Source organism: Hippoglossus stenolepis, chromosome 20, assembly GCF_022539355.2.
Source record: "Hippoglossus stenolepis isolate QCI-W04-F060 chromosome 20, HSTE1.2, whole genome shotgun sequence".
Lineage (NCBI taxonomy): Eukaryota > Metazoa > Chordata > Actinopteri > Pleuronectiformes > Pleuronectidae > Hippoglossus > Hippoglossus stenolepis.
In genome coordinates, this window is record NC_061502.1 from 16519411 (window position 1) to 16536672 (window position 17262).

At 41.3% G+C, this 17262-nt stretch overlaps 1 protein-coding gene across 1 annotated transcript in view; it reads left to right on the plus strand.

Moving 5' to 3' along the window:
• LOC118099881 (disks large-associated protein 2) overlaps positions 1–17045 on the plus strand; it is an 85298-nt gene extending 68253 nt beyond the window's left edge. The window contains exons 7-12 of the mRNA XM_035144666.2: positions 3362–3720; positions 4888–4973; positions 5050–5456; positions 5978–6069; positions 7779–7931; positions 8793–17045. Of these exons, the coding sequence (XP_035000557.1) occupies positions 3362–3720; positions 4888–4973; positions 5050–5456; positions 5978–6069; positions 7779–7931; positions 8793–9008 (1313 nt within the window). The 3' untranslated portion in view covers positions 9009–17045. The remainder of the gene's footprint in view (positions 1–3361; positions 3721–4887; positions 4974–5049; positions 5457–5977; positions 6070–7778; positions 7932–8792) is intronic.
• Positions 17046–17262: the final 217 nt, after the last annotated feature.

Genomic DNA, 17262 nt, shown 5'->3' on the forward strand with positions numbered 1-17262 from the left:
TAAATGTGGACGTCTACTTAGTAAATAGGTGGGAGACACATCAGTATGATTTTAGTATTTCTTTGGGTGTCAAATTCCTGCTCATATTCCTGAAAATTATACGTTGCAAAACAGCATCTGGTTTTAAATTGAAATTGAAACATCCACAAAACTTACACCAAATATGCAACATTTCCCTGCGTCTGAAAATCAATGTAGTGTATTTTAGACTCATTGTTTCTCCTGTATTATGTTAAAACGTTGCTAAAATATCAGATAAACTAATATTGTAATATTTTAGCTAATAATAGCTCTGTTGGAGTTTGTAGTAGTAAAGTAAAAATTCATCTCACAGGTTTGTGCGTTGTCTGTTATAACTTTAAAAACTTTTTTGATGTACTTTGATGAAGGCTTTTATTTTCTAACCCTAACCCTGCAGTTTGAGCTCCATGATATTTATGAGGATTTTGATATATACACACAATACTCCTCAATATCAGTACTTGAGAAATTCAGTCCTGCCATGATCCAGTATTACTCCGATAGAGTCCAAGGTAAATAATGTAGAGTCTACATCGAAGGACATCTGCTGTCCAGTCAATGTTATTGCAATATATATTATAATTTTCTATTTCTATTCTTTTAAGTAGGACGCTTCTCTCAGCAGAGGAGTCAGCAAATTAAAGGTCTTCGCTGAACAGCAACAACTTAAGCAAATAATTGTGTGATTATTCCCGGGATATTAACGAAGGCGTGCGAGGCAACAAATCTGCCCCTGAATGTCAGCTCATTTAGTCGAGCACAAAGAGTGTGAATGAAGAGCAGGGCAGCCGTGTAGTGCTGAGTCATCCTCCAGGCTGATGACAGGCTCATTTACAGTATTTACCATTATCCTGCGGTGGGAGTACACTCATTCATTACTTTCTACAGAGGAGCTTATGTGACTGGGCGTATTCACACATTCAAGACCACTTTGGAAAACTCTGTGACCTTTCCTCTGCAGCGCCACCTTCAGCCCACATCGTTGCATTGGTTGAGTCACGAAGCTAGATTGAAAACAATTGGAAGAAGGTACATAATATCTCTGAGGGACGAGACAGTGAAGGCGAGATGAGCAAAGGTTTAGACGCATTCGAGGAGATTATAATGCTCCGATTTCCTATCGGCAATAAAACTGTTAACTTGTGTTTACTGGTCGCCCCGATGCATCTGGAATGGGGAACAGCTAATCCAGTTTTTAAATTGTCATCCATCTCCATCAAAGATTTCCTTCTTACACATTTGCAGTCTGGAAACAATTAAAAGTCACTTTGCATGTGCCAGCAGAATAGAAGCTGTTAAGTTATTGTAATTGGACGAGGTCACATCAACAGTGTTTCCTTTAGTTGAGAAACTAAATTCATCACTTTGATTTTAAAACGCCAAGCGGAGCGACTCAGTTAAACAGGATGGACGTCTGAAGGTAGTGTCAAGTTTTCAGGAGTCAAATAAGTTAGGAACTATAATTTATTACACTGTATATAAGGATCTATACAGTGTTTTATCTATTTTATATATATGGTGCTTCATAATCACACTATATGGGTAAAATGGAGGTACAGCATATAAAACTAATCCAGTCTAAATAAAACCGCCCTGCACTAAATCACCTTCATCAAGGTTAGAATGTTTTTTTGCACCCATTTAAAAAAGATGTTCTATTCAACGATGATACATTTGGAGGAAGTGGTTAATGACCCTGTTGAACTCTTTTGTATTTTACTGTGCAGAGAGGTGTTTGTGATATTTTTCCACACGAAACGCAGCAACCTCTCTAAAACTGTTTTGGACCGAAACCTGAATTGTAACCTCGGTGAACAGTGTGGGTGAATCTGATAAACAAGATACTTCACATGTTTTTTAAAAATATGATGTGGAAGGTACTTTAACCTCACGTTGGAACCGTTTCATATACTCCTGCGGTTTTTATGATCTGATTTGCCTGATTCAAAAGTGTTTTTTAATCCAAATCAGTGACGTGATGGCAAAGCTACAGATATATTAACAATATAATTAAGGCTAAATTAGAATTTAATGCAAGGTAACTGCAAGAAATACAGATTCTAGAGTATTTATATATATGTATATGTGGATGTTTATCAGTTTTCAGCTGGTACCGAGCAGTCGGTTACGTGTTTCCTTTAGGAAGTAAGTCGATGTATAAAAATAGACTGTATGGTGTTGCGTACCAGCTGAGTCACTGCTCCTTTCAGTTCGGTATCCACCCACCGCGTCTTGCAGAACTGCAGCCCCTTCAAGTTGGAAGCAAGTCAAGTCTCTGACTGGATTTAGCTTCACAGACTTCACTGTGATTTCTTCTATGCATTTTAATTACCTGTATGGTTCAAAGTGGCGTGCGCGCACGAGTATATGTATCTGTGAGGTGTGTGTGGGCTCTATGTTAGTGGCTGTGTCTGCACCTACTTGTAAACAGTGATAGTTTGAAGCACAGATTCTTGCTGCATTAGGTAACACATATAAATAATGGATGGGGATGACTAAAGGACCAGAGGACTGAGAGAATCTGGGAGAAGCTTCAGGTTCATAAAGGCCGTTAAAGGTGTCAACCAAGAAAGTTAGAGCCGTGATTCACAGACGACTTCTACTCTGTGATTCATGTAGATTTTTCGAACCTTAAGTGCAGAATTTACTTTTTATTCAGTGTAAAAAAGATAATTTTATTCAGTGTAAAAAAAAAAAATCATTCAGTCAATCAAACGAGAAAAAGCAACTGTGTTGTTGTTTCTAAGGTTGTTAGAAATAAAGTTCAAAGGAAATTTTGTTTTGATTTTTATTCCTCTAATAATTAGGTTTCATAATTTAATAGTAGAAATAGATAATCAGCTCAGTTACTTTGTCACTTTTTGCTCTAGAAAACAAAGACACACTTGAAATCTAAACTTCAGTGTATTTTTCTGTGAATTTAAATGAATCCTAATCTCTTTTCCATTATTTAAAACATTTTCTCCCTTGAACAATTACACGTTACGTCAGAGTTTTATCCTGCAAGCAAGTGAAGTTGGCACAGTTCTGCTGTGAGGTCCATCTGGATGGATTACCATCAAATTCTCATTTGCACTCGAGAGCAAATCTTTCCCATAATCCTTCATTTCACTTCCTGCAATAAACACACAGACATATTACAGAGCTGCTGTTGCTTTTCACCTTAGTGACATTCCCCTTGCTCTAACTCCGTATCTGTCATCATGCTCACACACGCTGTGATACAGGTGACTGCAGCACTTGTCAGCTTCTGGCCACATTTTTCATTCTCATGTTTTATTTTATCCTCTACCCCTGTCTTGCCTTGTCCTCGTCCTTTCATCCTGCTTGTGCTATCCAGCGGTATCATATCCTCCTAGTTACAAGAAGACTCCACCTCCCGTGCCCCCGCGCACCACCACCAAGCCTCTTATCTCTGTGACAGCCCAGAGCAGTACAGAGTCCACCCAAGATGCCTACCAGGAGGGCAGGCATCCACGGGGCGGTCTGTGGACCACGGACAGCCTCGGCCGTCCCATCTACAGCTCCACGGACAGCCTGGACAGCACCAAGGCGGTCACCATGGCCATGGAGTCAGCAGGAGGCAAGAGGCACGCATCCTCGGGCAGCCACACCTCCGTCCAGACATGCGACAAAGCAGTGCTGGTGTCCAAGGCCGAGGAGTACCTCAAAACCCCACGTTCCTCCATTGGGATACAGGTAACAAACCCACTGCTGCTCTCTCCTCACTCACCACTCAGCCTTCATACCGATTATATCTGTCTCCCTCGGTTTGATATTCACAACGTTAACATGTAGGAGAGCTGTGCAACTGTAAAAACACCTCTGGGCTCTCAGTCATTCATTTTAAATCAGACAAATACGTTTTTTTTTCACCAAAGAAGAAAATTACAATGGATTTTTTTTGTAGATGTCACAATGAATCACTCTGGATGGAAAAAAATACAATAACAGAGATGACAGAAGAGGTTGATGTTTCATGGATAACTTTCAGTACGTCCACATCTAACAACTACAAGTGTGCAAATGAGCTAATCTTTGTTATTTAAGAGATGTGATCAATTCCCAAATGCACCAGTCAGTGTGAACTTCAAGGTCTCAAAGTCCTGTTTAGCTTTACACATGTATTACCTGGAGGAGTAGTGCCTGTAGTCCGTGGTGCCTGTGTGAACTATGCTGTTCCCGCGGACAAAGTAGAGCAGTGTCCAAGAAAATGTGTCCACTTGTTTAAAATGGATGCCGTGTCGATAACGAAACAGACATCCACCTAAAGGATTGTGTCGTACAGCTCGCCTTGTACCAATATCCCTGAAACAGGGAAGATCAAACTTCCCCAAAGACTCTCGACCAACCAAGAACAACGGAGCTGCTCGTTGAGTCTCTAGAGACGATGATCTTGGAAAGCACCAAACTTTACCCCAGGGACCAGGCATTGTGATGTGTCGCTATGGCAGACAGCTCTTGTCTCTTGATTCTTACATAAAAGTGCTGGTTTTCTTACAGTGGCGCTGACTGTTGGTTTAGCACCTACGCTCTGCGGAGCAGGAAGGATGAGTGGGGAGTGTCACTTCACTCCTGACTGCCAGTTGCCCTTGTGGTCCTTGTTTAGCACTTATAGGTTTTGAGAAGGATTATGAAAGGCCGAGATGTATCAAGTGCAGTTTTTTTTTACAACTTGGTAAAACAACATGAAACAATCTGTGCAATGGTTTTCAAAGATTTGATTGTGGGAGATGATAAGAGTCCTTCTCCAAACCAGCACACCTGCCTTTGCTGTAAAAGAAATAATCGAAGCAACGTGTTTGTTCTGTTGAGCGGTTGCGATGTGTGGTGACTTGAAAGTGTCCTGCTGTGCGTCTTCTCCAGGTGGAAACTGTGACAGACTCTGAGACAGAAAGTAAAGGCATTCCTCAGTTCCATTCTATAGGGATCCAGGTGGAGGATCACAAACGGTGAGTAGCACGGACAAAACACATTATTCTTTGTTCTCAAGTAAGCGTATTAACATTTCATCACTGTCCTTGTCAGGCATGGGCGGTTCAAGCGCTCAAACAGCGTGACCACTGCGGTGCAAGCAGACATGGAGCTGGAGGGCTTTCCCTCCATGGAGGACAAGGCCCTGCAGTTTGGCGGCGCCTTCGGCCGCCACTCTGAGCCCAGCACGCCGACGCAGTACGGGGCCATCCGTACGGTGCGCACGCAGGGCCTGTTCAGTTACAGGGAGGACTACCGGCCGTCCAGTGGGCCTTCCAGCCCGCAGCCTGAACCCTGGCTGGTGGGGCCTAGCATGGAGGGCGCTGAAGCAGGCCGCGTGTCCCCCCTCCGCAGGGACGGCAGCTGGTTCATGCAGCTCCTCCACAATGAAACCAAGCGGCTGGAGGGATGGTGCAAAGAGATGGAGAGAGAAGCAGAGGAACACGACATGTCGGAGGAGAGTGAGTGTCCCAAGGGAAACTGTCTTTGTCGACCTGGTTTTGTTGTCTTTATGATATTTAATGCAGGATGTCCGCTGTAATTAAAGATGGACGACACATGTCCACTTCTGTGTTTGGAGCCAAAGACTGCAAAGAGGGGTAGCAATGGAGGGGTGGAGCCACTGTAGTGAAGTCTCAACCAATCATAAATCAGTCTCAGCTGTCAATCATGACTCAAATAACTAATTAAAACAAAACTTAGCGGAAACACGAACACTTCAACATCCTTAAACCAACTTACATGACAGAAACCATCTTTGTGAACTTGTTGACATGTATTTTGAGTTTTTAGTTCCAGTCTATAACGTACACCAGTGTAACCAAAGTGGACACTGACACAATAAGCTGTCATGTTGACTCTGAAAACACTGAATCTTGATGGGATCCTTGTGAATGAAAGATGTTTCTCATCATGTTGCGTCAGTTGTCAAATCAAATTCTGTCCCTTTCTCTCTCTCTCTCTACATGTGTTCGTCCACCAGTTCTTGGAAAAATCCGGAGCGCAGTGGGAAGTGCTCAGCTACTAATGTCTCAAAAGTTTCAGCAGTTTTACTGGTTATGTCAGCAGAATCTGGTGAGTATTCCACGTGTGTGTGTGTGTGTGTGTGTGTGTGTGTGTGTAAGCATGAAATCGACCTACATGGTGTTGATATGTCACACAAAAGATCAGGGGTAAACTCGTCCTCTTCCTCGGAGCAGGCGCTCGCTCTGACGCTGCACTTGTGCACCTTCCAGAAATAGAGCGCAGGGATCGATAGTGAAGCCGTCCCGCTGCCACTGTTGACCCACAGCGGACGAAAGGGGAATTCCAATAGGAAGCAGCACCTGCGTTTCGAGGCTATCCATTAATGCACAGCGGCAGCGGCGTGAACGGGACCTTTAGAGTTTGAGTAATGGACTGACACGCCGTCTCACTGTTTAGCCCTCACTTCACGTAGACGGGAATATTGCACCTTTTTCTATCCACAAAATGTCGTCAATGAGAATGTTTCTGCAGATACAGAAAAGAGACGGGTGCTTAATCACTTCTGTCTAAAGGGCAACTAATATTTTTAATGAAATGCAAAACCTTGTGGAGGCGGTTGAAGTCTGCCTTACTTTGGGTTTTGTGTGCATGTGTGTGTGTGTGTCTTAGCTCAGTTTGTTGCTCTCTTTAAGATGGATTTCTGCTGCGGTTTCTCTCTCTCTGTAGATAATGGGATGATGAATTAAGTCTAACATTGTTACTGACAAGCCTTAAGATAGGCCCCCGAGCCCTCAGACAGGTCAACGAGACAGGTTTTCCCTGCTGGGCGGAGGAAGAACTGCATGACGTTTGGGTTGATAGTGTTTGCTGTCTGTGGTAATGGTTGTGTGGAGCCGCCTGATTGTGCAAGTTGTCATCTGCACATCAGTCAGCTGGGCAGGTATCACAAGGAGGAAGAAGAATGCTCCACAGAAACACTCTGAGCACCAGATGTTAGTCACTTTAAAGACGTTTGTCACAATTGTGCGTTTGCTGAATCGAAGCTTTGGAGCAGTTAAGTGTCCCCCCGACAGTTGACATATTTAATTTTAAAAATTATATTTCCTCTGGCTTTTGACTATCCTCAAGTTTATTTATTCCTATTGTATTCCATTTCATTAGAATTGTTTTATTATACACAGCTTGGATCAACTCTGGTTGTGTTAAATATGCTTTGTACACAAACATGACTTAACTTTAACTTCATAGAATAATACATTTTTTGTAAAATTAATAATATTATAGAATTATAACATTAAAAAAATACAGACAGTAATTTGTGCACACTTGTTTTAAAACAAAGAAAAGAAATGTATGATTTGAAGTAACAACCTCTCCCTCACTCACTCATTCTCACATGCATTTGATTATCGATAATCATTGTTGTTGCTATATGGCACAAAATAAACCAAATCTGCTTCTATTTATAAAACGTTGTCATATTAAAGACATTTTAAGGGATGTGACCACAAAGTGTCAGTTGAGGTTATGAACCAATTTTGAAGCTATGCTGCCACACAGTGGTGAGGATGGTGAGGTTCAAGTGTAGATGTGGCTATGATATGACCAGAAAGTAAATTGTGCTTTCAAACACAAAGTAGATATGATGGTTTCATAGACATGGTTTATTTTCTTTTGTTTGATATGAAGCAGATGGTTTAAAACAGGTCTAAAATACAGTCTGTTATCTGTAGATGGTGTTTAATAATCGTGCACTTAAAGATTTTTTTAGAAAATGTCAAACACTCACCACATCCTCTCCTCCGCCGTCTCCTCAGGACCCCAGTGCCATGCCCAGACCCACATCTCAGGACCTGGCTGGATTCTGGGACCTGTTGCAGCTTTCCATCGACGACGTCACTGCCAAGTTTGATGAGCTGCAGCAGATCAAGAGCAACCACTGGCAGCTGGTGGAGAGTCCGGAGAAGAAGGTAAAGATGGTGATTTTTTATTTCACTTCTCACAGATCCACACTCTCAAAATACTGAGGAATTGCACGTGTGAGAAGCACATTTAGGCGGTAATGTGTTTTTAGATGGACTAGAGCCTTCGGGGCACTTGGATAATTATCTTCATGCTACAGTTGTAGTTGCGAGGGCTGTTATTTACCTCCAGCAGTTAATGGGCACATTGCAGGCTCCTTGAAGTCGAGTGCTAACAGTCACACAGATGCTCTATATTGGGCTGATCTCCTTCGAGCAAGCGAGGCACCGATTTACTCCCAACAGCAGATTAGCAAGCAATTAGAAAAAGCTTCTATTCAAACGTTTGTGAGCGTCAGTCTGTTTTTGGTGTTGGAGGTTTTATAGGTGAAATGTTTGTGGCGTCATATGTAATGTGGGTGATGTTCTAACTATATAACTAGTCAAGAACTCAATTGATGAAAGTTATTCAAAGTCATTTCTGTTCTCAGGGAATCAGGGGCTGTGATACTGACTAGAGCCAAACCGATTCACCAGTTGGTCGATTAAATCAGCCGATATGAGCAAAACATCGGGATCAGACATAAAAAAATTACACTAAACATCATCATCAACATCACACTCCACAGCACAGCAGCCATCAAATAACGTCTGATTCGATCCACTGTTCTATTTGTAATCCATTAAATTTAAGGTCCATATGATTTATATCCTCTGGCAAACATCAACACCCTTTTGAACTTCAGACCATTAATTGAGATACGCTGTTCTAATCACATTTCTCCCTTCAAATCAAACATGTTCTGTGGAGTTTATTGCTTAAATAATCGAGACATTTTTTTGATTAATCACGTCGCTCTATCTCCCAAGGAGCGGAAGTGGCCCCCACCCCTGCCAAAGCGGCCAGCCAAGGGCCACGGCGTCATAACGCGGGAGCGCTCTCTGGACCTTCAGGACCGCCAGCGACAAGAAGCCCGCAGACGCCTCTTGGCTGCGAAACGAGCAGCTTCTTTCAGACAGAACTCAGCCACCGAGAGGGCAGACAGTATCGAGATCTACATCCCCGAAGCCCAGACGCGGCTTTGAGGTCCACACACTCATCGTCCACTTTCTTCCTCCTCCTGCTGTCCTCATCTGTCCCCCAGCTCGTCCACTGTGTTGCCATCTGTTGTTGCCATTCTCTGGGTTGTCCCCACTGAAGCTACACTAGGCAAAGAGTTCAGAGGAAACCATTCTTTTCAGCCTAAATGACCATGTGGCACTGCCATGGGGAAGAACGCCCCGTCTTCCCTGAGTGAGACGTCAGGTGAGTCAGGTGTGTGCGATGCTCGTCCCACAGGAAGAGATAAAAAAAAAATCTGAAATTTTGATTGAAACCCGAGCTGTCTCCGAAACAGTAAAACCTGGACACACCAGCATTAGACCTTTTTCCTCTTGTCCCTCTGGTCTGATTGAAGTTAGTTAAAAGGGATCTCAGGCCAGCTGGATTAGTGACCGTCAGTATTCTCATGGCTATTCAATGTCATAAAAAAGGTCTACATGTCTTTGTCACCTGAAGCTGCTAATGTGAAGTTGCCTCGTGTAGCTTTAAGCCCTCAGGGGACTCGACACATTCTGCACCATGAGAATGAGCTGCTATATCCAAAAAGAAACATTTCACTTCACATGAATTTCAGCTATAACTTCAAACTTCCGTCATTGCTATTAGCCCCACGGAGAAGAATGCGAGTAATGTTATATTTGCTCCATTCAAAGGGAAACACAAAGTGCAACTTTATCTCATCAGCAACAATGGTCTTGGTTTAAAGCAGCCTGAGGTTACCACGGCAGCAGAAAGTGATGTGTCAAACTTTTTCATTAGAAACCTGGTGCAACTTTATTGTTGTCGAGATTTCCTTGTGGTTATATAGTCAGAATGGACGGGCCGTATAAACAATACTCTTGTTTCTATCATTATTGCATCACTCCATCTTGAACTAAAATGACACTCATTAGAGCGCAAACCTCCGCCATATACACTCATAGATATCAGTTCCCGAAATATACCAGATTTCTTTCCATCAAGATCCATGAATTATTCACTGGAAAAATTGTGATAATGTTGACGAAGGCTTTAAGTTGCTATGTCAAAGAAAGAGAAATACAAATTCCTGATCTGCGCCAAAATGCAAAGGTTCAGTGTGTAAGATTTAGGTGAAATGGATTTATGAGCAGAAACAGAATATAAATGAATCCTAGGGATGTTTTCACGCGTGTGTTTCATCTAAATTGTACGAATTGTGGTTTTCTTTCACCTAGAATGGACCCTTTATATTTAAATACTATATATTTACACCAGGAGCGGGTCCCAGACTGGACAAAATAAACACCTGAAGGGAAGTGTGAGGTGAGGGGTATTCAGCTGCAACATGCAACTTCACCACTAGATGTCACTAAACTCCACACACTGAACCTTTAATTGGTTCTTCCTCTAAAAACACCTCAGTTGTTTTTTTTGTGTAATATTGCTAACGAACAATCAAACCAAACAAACAGACAGAACCTCCTTGGCCGAGGTGACCAGGCGAGCTGCAGCCGTGGAACAGTGTTGCTGAATGAGATCTGAAAATGAGGCTAAAAACTCCTAGACCATCATTTCCCATCATTGATTCACTTTAATCCATATTAAAAAAAACATCCATCTTAGAACGTTTTTTAAAGATATGTACGTTATTTGCTGCTGGATGCATTTCCATTGCAGAACAAATATGAATTATTAACAGAAAAAAAAGAAGTTTTACGAAGCCTGGAAGAGGTGACTGTATCCAACAATGCATTTTGCACCTTATAATATTCATGTTTGTATTTCCAAGGGAAATGTAGTTTATGAAGCTCATGTGATATTGTTGCAGTTGAATTGCAAGGACAGAAATGGAGGATTTACCACAGAATTTCATGTTATTCTATAGGATCATGTAAACTGCACCTTGTGTTTCGTTTTTCTTTCCGACGCCGCTCAGGCCTCGTAATCGTAAATCTAACACGTTTGATCATACTTACAGTATCTATCACATGGCCGACATCACAGTATACATTCAGTATCTCTAGCTAAAGCAGTTGTGGGTGGATTTGAGTGCGTTTGTCCTGCTGACTGAGGGGAGTTCCTCGGCTAACAACTCATTTCTCATGACACACTGCATCCGACCCTTTTGTTCCAAGTGGCGCATATTTAAAAAAGAAAATACTGTTGTTATTTTGATCTGCTCATGTAGTCTATGAAAGACAGGTGCAAATTACACTTTAACAATATTCAGTTACTATAGTAAATGGTGCTGCTTTTTACTCTGAAACTGTTGTCCTTTACCCAGTCCTATGTGCACGCACACACACACACACACACACACACACACACACACACACACACTCAAGGACTTTTTAAAACTGAGATTTATCAACATGGTGCCCGGTGTCTCTCCAACGACGTGTGGGACATTGTGACTTTAGAAAAGATCATCTTTGCAATGCTCTCGCCCTCAGCGGTGAAAATCAGGAGAAGGTTTCATGGTGTAACTTCCTGTCTGGCATGAAAAGAGGTCAGTTTGTTTATCAGACGGGAGAGATTACAGGATTTCGACATTCCACCGACCTTAAAGTAAAATCTACTATGCCCACCATGAGCCAGGGGCATTCCGCTACAGCGAGCTGAGTACTTCAGTGTACCCGTCCATATTTTATACGACACAGACGAAGAATCCCCGACATTTTGCTCACACACGCCCATTCATTTGTCAATCCAGTCCCAGCTAATTAAGACTATTACAGGGCCACTAGGTTTCCCATGTCGCTGTAATAAGACCAGTGCTCAGTAGGGGGCAGCAGTCTGTGTACTGTAAATACTTTGGTGAGGTAGTGAGACCTGCTTGTCAGGAGGGAGAGTCTTTTACTTTGTGACACGTATACATCACTGCTAGATGGAAAACCCTCACGTTACCAGACGGCCTTAAGCAAAAAAAACAACAAACGAATGTAGAGCCCCAAACGATGCAAAAAAATATCCAAGAGGATCAGAAGATGATAAAAAAAAACTTTTTACTTTATTTAATTCTTATTTTACTTTTGTCGTTCTTGTTTCAGTTATCTTCTTGTTGATTGGTGTTAATGAGACATATGATGCTTTCTCAGTTCCCCAGTTTCCTCTGGAGTATTATATAGGATATTTTGTGAATGTAAAAGTTCTGCGAATTTAAAAAGCCCCAAAAATCGATTTAATCAGTCATTTTAATTTTCCACTTACAAGTCTAATAAAGTCTGTTTCGGTCTGCGAGAGAGAATTTACCATTTTAAATATTCCTTCTCATTTATTTCTCTGGTTCCTCCTGAACTTTTGTTCTCAAAGAAACAAACGACAGCTTCACTGAATTACGATACAACAGCTGATGGGCTACTTTGACAATTCAGCTGCTCTTCCACCTGACTGAAGGTCACGCAAATCAAGTCGACTTCCCACAGACTGCATACTGTGATTCCATCTTGTGTGGTATTTGATCAAGTCATTATCATCCATCTAGGCTTTCCTTTAGGAACTACCTTTTCAAACAGGGGGGGGGGGGTCTCTGTCGTTTTGTAGCTTCAAGCCCGTCACTAAGAATTTCCCTGCAGGTTGTTTCCACTTTCAAACCAGTAGACATGAGTGAAATCTACAAAATCTAATTAGTGGTAATAATCCATAGATTAGCTTCTCTGCTCGGGGGAACTCGTCACGTGCCACCTGACAGAGACGAGGCAGCAAAGAGGAACAGGGAGAGTAAAGTGCTGAGGATCGACTGGAACGACCTAATGGTCTCTGGCTTAAATGGAAAACGATGTCACTTTAGCTGTTTTTGCACCAGTCACCAGTGGGTGGGGCTGATTTCTGACACAAAGATGTCCTCAAAAGTCACAGGGACACCAGCGGCTGCGAGCTGTCACAGGACGTACGACACACACACACATACGCTGACATAGATATTTAGAAAAGTGTTTTGTGATCTCACGTGGGGCTCGTCTGTGATCGTGGCGCATCGACATGACATCTTTAGTGAAAACACTGAATATTTCTCTTCCTTGTCTGTGTCACGTTTTATCTCACCACGCCACAAGGGGCTTAGACGTTTGGCAACTATGTACATGACAAATCCTCAGGTGCCTTACGGTTTGATTCTCATCGGACTCTGTGAGTGAATGTGTTGGGTTGAGACTTGTGGAAGGACTGCAACACCTGTTAAGAGTGCGAGTTTGTCTGTGATACCATTACAAAGGGCTGGAAACTGGGTTGGGTCGGACTGCAGAATTTAAAACTTTATATTTGACTACTTTAAACTTCGGACTGTAATAAACTTCAGCACAATAATGTCAAGAGGGCAGCAAAAGGAGGATTTGGTAACATTTGTTATCCTCTTCTTTTTGGGGTTTTTGACTCAGATCTCACAGATGTTCTGCTGCGTATCACCATGATGCAGTGAGATCCACTTTATGAGTCACGACTGTGGACAAAGGTCCGTTCAAATTACGATCAATGGTAGGAAATCGGTTGATTCGACAATTTATACTCATTTCGTGCCTCGTTTCCAAACAGTTTTGTTTCGTGTCTGTAATTCCGTGTCCTATTCGGACTCCGCTCCCCTAGTGTTCAACGCCTGGAAATGCATTTCTCTACGGCTGGATAGAGATGCCACTGCAGCCAGTAGAGAAATTGTCGGATTATGTACCTGGAGCAATATTTGGAAGAAAGAACGTGCTTGATGATTGTTGTTTAAAGCACATTATTTATGTTGATTATATTATGATCATTAAATCTATTGATGTACACAAATCATGTTCAGCAAAAAAAAACTTTTTTGTAATTCATAGAGTGTCCAACTGGCAGAACAGGTATATATTTAATTATATAATTACACAGTTTGAGTAACAACAGTGTCAAACAATTGAATTCAAATAGTCTCTTAGCTAATTGGTGTTTATGTTAAAACTTCCAGTGGCACAAAGTGTGTAAAGTCTGTTCGAACTCCACAGCAAAAAACTTTTTACTTGGAGGCAAATTGTTGACCAAAAAATGCAAAGGAATGACGACACTACCGGGTTAACTCACAAACCGACACAGAGCTTGGTGGAAACAAGGCGTCGAAGTCACATCCATTTCTGCAAATCTAAAAAAAGATTATTTATTTAAAAAGGTCTATATTTTTTCCTTCTTGCTGTGATATTGTAATCTCGTGATGTTCTTTGCCTTTTTTCGGCATCAACATCGGCAGAAATCTGGAGACTGACAAAACTTGACCAGCCAAAAAGTGCAATAGTGTTTTCATACAATGGCAGGCAGGCTCACCTACAGCTATTTACCTCATAGATAAGCATTTTAGCGAAACATGGTATATTAGGAGTAGTTGTAATCTCCACAGGAAGTATTTGTCATGCCTGTGTACTATGCAGCAGTACTTCTGTGGGGCTGCAGAGCCTTTGCGGGCCCTGGTGCACATCACCTTTCATTCACAGAGCACTGACAAGCACCATGTTCACCGTGCTTTACACTGCAGGAGCAAAAATGTGTGCTGTCATTGTCATCCAATTCCAAATCCTATACAGTTAACCGACCATCACTTTAAAAAAATATATACTGTAAAGAAAAAGGTCAGCTAACTTTCATTAATCAAGACATCTGTTAATGCCTTGTACAACACTAACTAACATCTTTTACTAGTCGTCCTGAAGATAAACCTCAGAGAAGTCTGTATAGGTGCTGAATCAAACCACTTCTCTCATTGTACTTTTACATTTTCTTCTTCTTTTGGCTTTATTCTGACAATCAGCACACATCAAACACACACACACACCAACACACACACACACACAAGCACTGCAGCAGCGGTGTGATCTCCTCAAGATGGCGCCCTGAGTTTCCCTCACATTCACATCTTGAGGATTTCTTCACACTGAGACTCCATTCGATTTTCATTGAAAGCTTTTCTCCTTGATTCTGATACAGTTGCGCTGCAAAGATGTCTTTCTACTGTTTGCTCTCTCTTCTCATAAACGACCTGAGCTCTGACTACGTGCTGTGGATCGTCAGGCTTTGTTCAGACGGCAGTCGAGTGAGTCGTCATGGGCCATGTTCGATGTCACGCTTCCATCACTACTGGGCTGTACGAGTGTATTTGCTCCTCAAGCAATAAGCCTGATTTAGATATTTCAGCTGGTGTTTCAACCTTATCTTACCTTAAACTGCTTTATTGTTTAAAGCTGCTTAAAAAGTGGTTTGAAATTTGGGGAAATACCATAGACTGTATAAGATAGATGAGGAGACAGTGAAACCAAATCATCTGGATCGCCCCCTAGTGGGTAGCTGCTATAATCGGTTATAGGTCAAAGCTAAAAAGCTAAAAATGGTTTCTGGGACTAGATTGTTCTTATCACACAGATGTTTGTTAAAGTGCTAATATTTCCAGTTAGCTTGGATTTAATTAGTTATTTGATGCCATGAAAAACATGGTGAAAAGTCATGATTGGCAGCTGAGACTGATGGCGATGAGTCGAGTGTGAGCATCAATGACACCACAGCTCCACCCCCGATCACTACAGATCCGGCTCCAAATGACGTCAAAAGTGAAATGTTTTGGCTTCGTTTTTGTACAACGGGAGGAAGTGAAGACACGTCGTCCATCTTTATATACAGTCCATGGGAAATATACATAAGCACCCTTGAGATGGAATAGCCTAGCATTAAGTATGAAAACGGGGAGATGGCTAGCTTGCCTCAATTCACATGTAACAAAATCTGCGTAAAAAGCAGAGTAAATCTCAATCAATGTGTTAGGTACGAAAAAATGACATCAAAGGAAAAAACAAACATTTTACAGTGGTTATGTACTGGTTTACTTCTTAGCTAGGAACAGAGAAGCTAGTCCACCATTAACAAAACCAGCATAAAACCACAAATCCTAATTTTCACACTTGAAACAGGTTCATTTGTGCTGGTCGGTGGATTTTGTTGCATTTGGGCTAAGCCACGCCCCCAGTCTCTATGCTAAGCTAAGCTAACGTCTCATGTGAATAGCAAATATTTCCCCAAATTACAAATTATTTATTGAAGCAGTCAAATATTTCTCTTTAGCTTATGTTAGATTATATTAATTTGTAAAGGCATTGCAGATGCTCACATGTAATATTTTTTTCCTCACGCTTGATTTCTGTAATAGTTTTATTATTAATATTCTCATTTGTGATTTTAGTTATGAGCCTGACCAGTGTAGTAAACAACAGAAGGCAGGGCAGTTACACTATTTGACACCACAAACTCGTCTCTGCACCAATTTCTGGACACACAATCCCAATGAAACCACAATATACAGACGTGCGTTGTCCACATATTGTTTTTGGATCGTGTGCTTCTATTAAAACGACAGGGAGGAGAAGTGTTTGTGTGCTGTTTGTGTGTCTGTGCTTTATGAGGGGAGAGAGCAGTCACAATTTAGTTTGCCTTTGGTGGAGAAATGTCTTGTTGTGTTGTGGCTGTGGGTAGAAATAACAAGAGGCCTCTTCTGGGCTCTGGAATGTGATACGAGAAACATTTGATAGCATAAAAGGTTTGTGGTTAGTTTAAGACTATTTTCAATTGTTAGATATCTCAATAATGAGGATAAATATAATGCCAAATATTCAGTATTTGTACAGAAATATACATATATAAATATATAATATATGCCTAATTTAAATGGAACTATTTTCCGCTCTTGACCATGTTTTTGTTGTTTACTGTTCCTTTGTCAACATTATTTTATAAGATCTTCAGATAGCATGCGGGATAGTGAAAATGAATGTATTCTTTAGTGTTTCATTGCTGTTCAGTATTACAGCATTCTACAGATCAGTTTGTGTTTGTAAGATTTATTTAAGCTGAATATTTCATTTCTAGATTTTTTCTTTGATCGAGTTGTAAAACTTTCTTTTGTTTTTCTAAATGCAAGATTCTGACATGGTTTCGCCAAATTTAAATCATTCTATTATTTCCCTGCTTTATCAGCGTGGTTCAGTATATTTTGCCTCTTCTGAAGTTCTGCTATCTACCATGTTGTAAATAATTATGCAAATTAAACTTTTTGAAGAAAACTGCACGGTTGTGAGAGAGAATTTCATTTTTCTTCAAAAGCACCAGGACTTGTTTTCAGGATTGAGCTGTTGCATAAAATACAATAAAATTCACTTTATAACATTGTTTTTTATGGGGAAACAACAAAATGCAGTTTGTAAAACAAAAGGCGCTGGGATTGATGGCATTTGCGTCTGACTCCATTTTAGTTTACCTGCCATTATGACATCATGTGATCCC